This window comes from Penaeus monodon, chromosome 34 (assembly GCF_015228065.2).
Source record: "Penaeus monodon isolate SGIC_2016 chromosome 34, NSTDA_Pmon_1, whole genome shotgun sequence".
NCBI classification, from domain to species: Eukaryota; Metazoa; Arthropoda; class Malacostraca; order Decapoda; family Penaeidae; genus Penaeus; species Penaeus monodon.
Window position 1 is genome coordinate 31,369,655 of NC_051419.1, and position 1,958 is coordinate 31,371,612.

A 1,958-nucleotide genomic window follows, 5' to 3' on the forward strand; every position below is an offset into this window, starting at 1 on the left:
CACTGGCTCCCAAGGTATTCATAAATCTTAAAACCGAGACAAGTCCACGATATGTAACTCAGAACACACCTCTTAGAATAACTACACACAACCACACACGAATCTGTTAATATGAGAACACATCTAAAAGACAATGCATAAAAATACATTGGACTTTTTCGCCGGGGACGGTCCCAGGACAAGACGAGAACTCAGCTCCTCGTCTAAACTCTGTGTGTCCATCTCCTCCGGGACACTGGACGTTGCCTGCAGTTCCCAAGATTCGAGTTTGAAATATCTTCATCTAAAACCAGGCCTATTTCTAACGGGTATATGTATCACTTCAAGGGGAAAAAGAACTGTCCTCTTTTCTATTTCTTTTTTAAATAATTAAACAAAATATTGGATGAAAATAGAGATTTAGAAAAAGAAAATACAAGAAGGAAATGTAATAATAAGAGAAATCCAACAGGAGAATAAATAGTCGAAGACCAATACACTAAAGTAAAGCAGCACCAATCTGCACACACCTTGTGGGCCATGTCATCCATAGACGCAGCAACGTGTATGGTCGAAGGTAGAGCTTGGGCCATGATGGATGACAACACAAGTTCAGCCGCATCCTCCAATTCATCACGGGCCGGCCATAACAGCATAAGTGTGTTGCTAACCTGCCAAGCAAATAGAGTTTTTATATATTTACTGGAAGACATATTACACTAGATCTATAAATGTAGAAGAAAAATATATACACTGAAGTGTTTCACAATATTTGCTGATACTTAATGGTTTTCAAGTGTATTTCTTGAATGAAAAAAAAGAGGCTTTATTCCACCTACTTTTACACTATCCAGAATGGCGTACAAGTCGTTCACTGGGGGAATAATGAAGGAAAATCGCTGCTTGTAGCGCATGGAACTGTGGACAAGAAAACATATTACATTTTCTTAACTGCTACTTAACAGAGACAACCTTTGCAATGAACTAACTTATCATCTTGATTCAAAATGCTCAGCCTACAAACAACAGAATAATCAATTATAACTAAATATTTCATGATTTACACAGTACATTTCTTTCTCCAATCAACCCTTAGGAAATGTCCTTGGTACAAAAGACAAAGAGATTTCCTTGGTGCATAATTAAATGTGGTAAAATCCTCTTCACCTGAGATGCACAATGCCCTGGGCACTGGTGGTGGTGGTGGCTTCTGGGTCACATGAGGTCAACGCACTTATGACCTTCCTAGGGTTGATGTCTAGGCTGAGCGGCACGATGGTGACCAGGAAGGGAGGGTTGTTCGCTGTTCCGACAGCACGCTTTTGTGACATGGTCTCTTCCCTCTTCTGTGATCGGATCTGCTTCATCTGGTTCTTCCTCTGTTCCCGACTCATCTCTTTTTTGGCTCTCCTGCTTTGGGCAGAGATGGCTACTCTGCCTGTAAACAAGGGAGAGAAAAAAAAAATCTTAAGTACTTCCTTCATTATTACTACCTAAAGCAGACAATTTGACTGAGTTATTATGTCTATGTCTCTGTCTCTCTTCCCATTTCACATACAGGTCCAAGACTACTACAATTTATAACAATACATGCCTCTATCAGCCTATACATAAAGCTCACAAAAAGAAACACTCATCCATCAACCCCAGAGGAATTTCACCAGACGCCATACCTTTGTTGGCTTTAGTGAGCTGTCCTTTGGTGCGATGACCCAAGACTTTATGCTTCTTGTTCTGCTGCTTGAGGGCAGATGCCCGGTGCTTCGCTGCCATGGCCATTTTTGCTGCGGAAGGAAATTTGTTAGAGACTTAAAAAAATATCATATTGATTATCCCTGTCACATAGGCAGATCTACATAAAGTGATGTAATACACTACATTTCCATTCATTCACAAGTCATAACTTGCTCTTACAAGTAATCTCTCTTTTGTAAGACAAGGAAATCCAAATAAAATAATTCCAGTGGCATGATAACCTG

The 1,958-nt window shown here is 40.0% G+C and overlaps 1 protein-coding gene across 2 annotated transcripts in view; it reads right to left on the bottom strand.

Annotated features, from left to right (window-relative positions):
- The window catches only part of LOC119594722 (pre-rRNA-processing protein TSR1 homolog), a gene marked incomplete in the record, with an annotated part of 10,907 nt that overhangs the window by 6,402 nt on the left and 2,547 nt on the right, over nucleotides 1–1,958 (bottom strand). The window contains 5 exon segments of one of the 2 annotated variants that reach the window (XM_037943782.1): nucleotides 148–246; nucleotides 510–650; nucleotides 819–897; nucleotides 1,147–1,417; nucleotides 1,653–1,763. In XM_037943782.1, coding sequence (XP_037799710.1) covers nucleotides 148–246; nucleotides 510–650; nucleotides 819–897; nucleotides 1,147–1,417; nucleotides 1,653–1,758 — 696 coding nt within the window. 2 annotated transcript variants of the gene reach the window in all.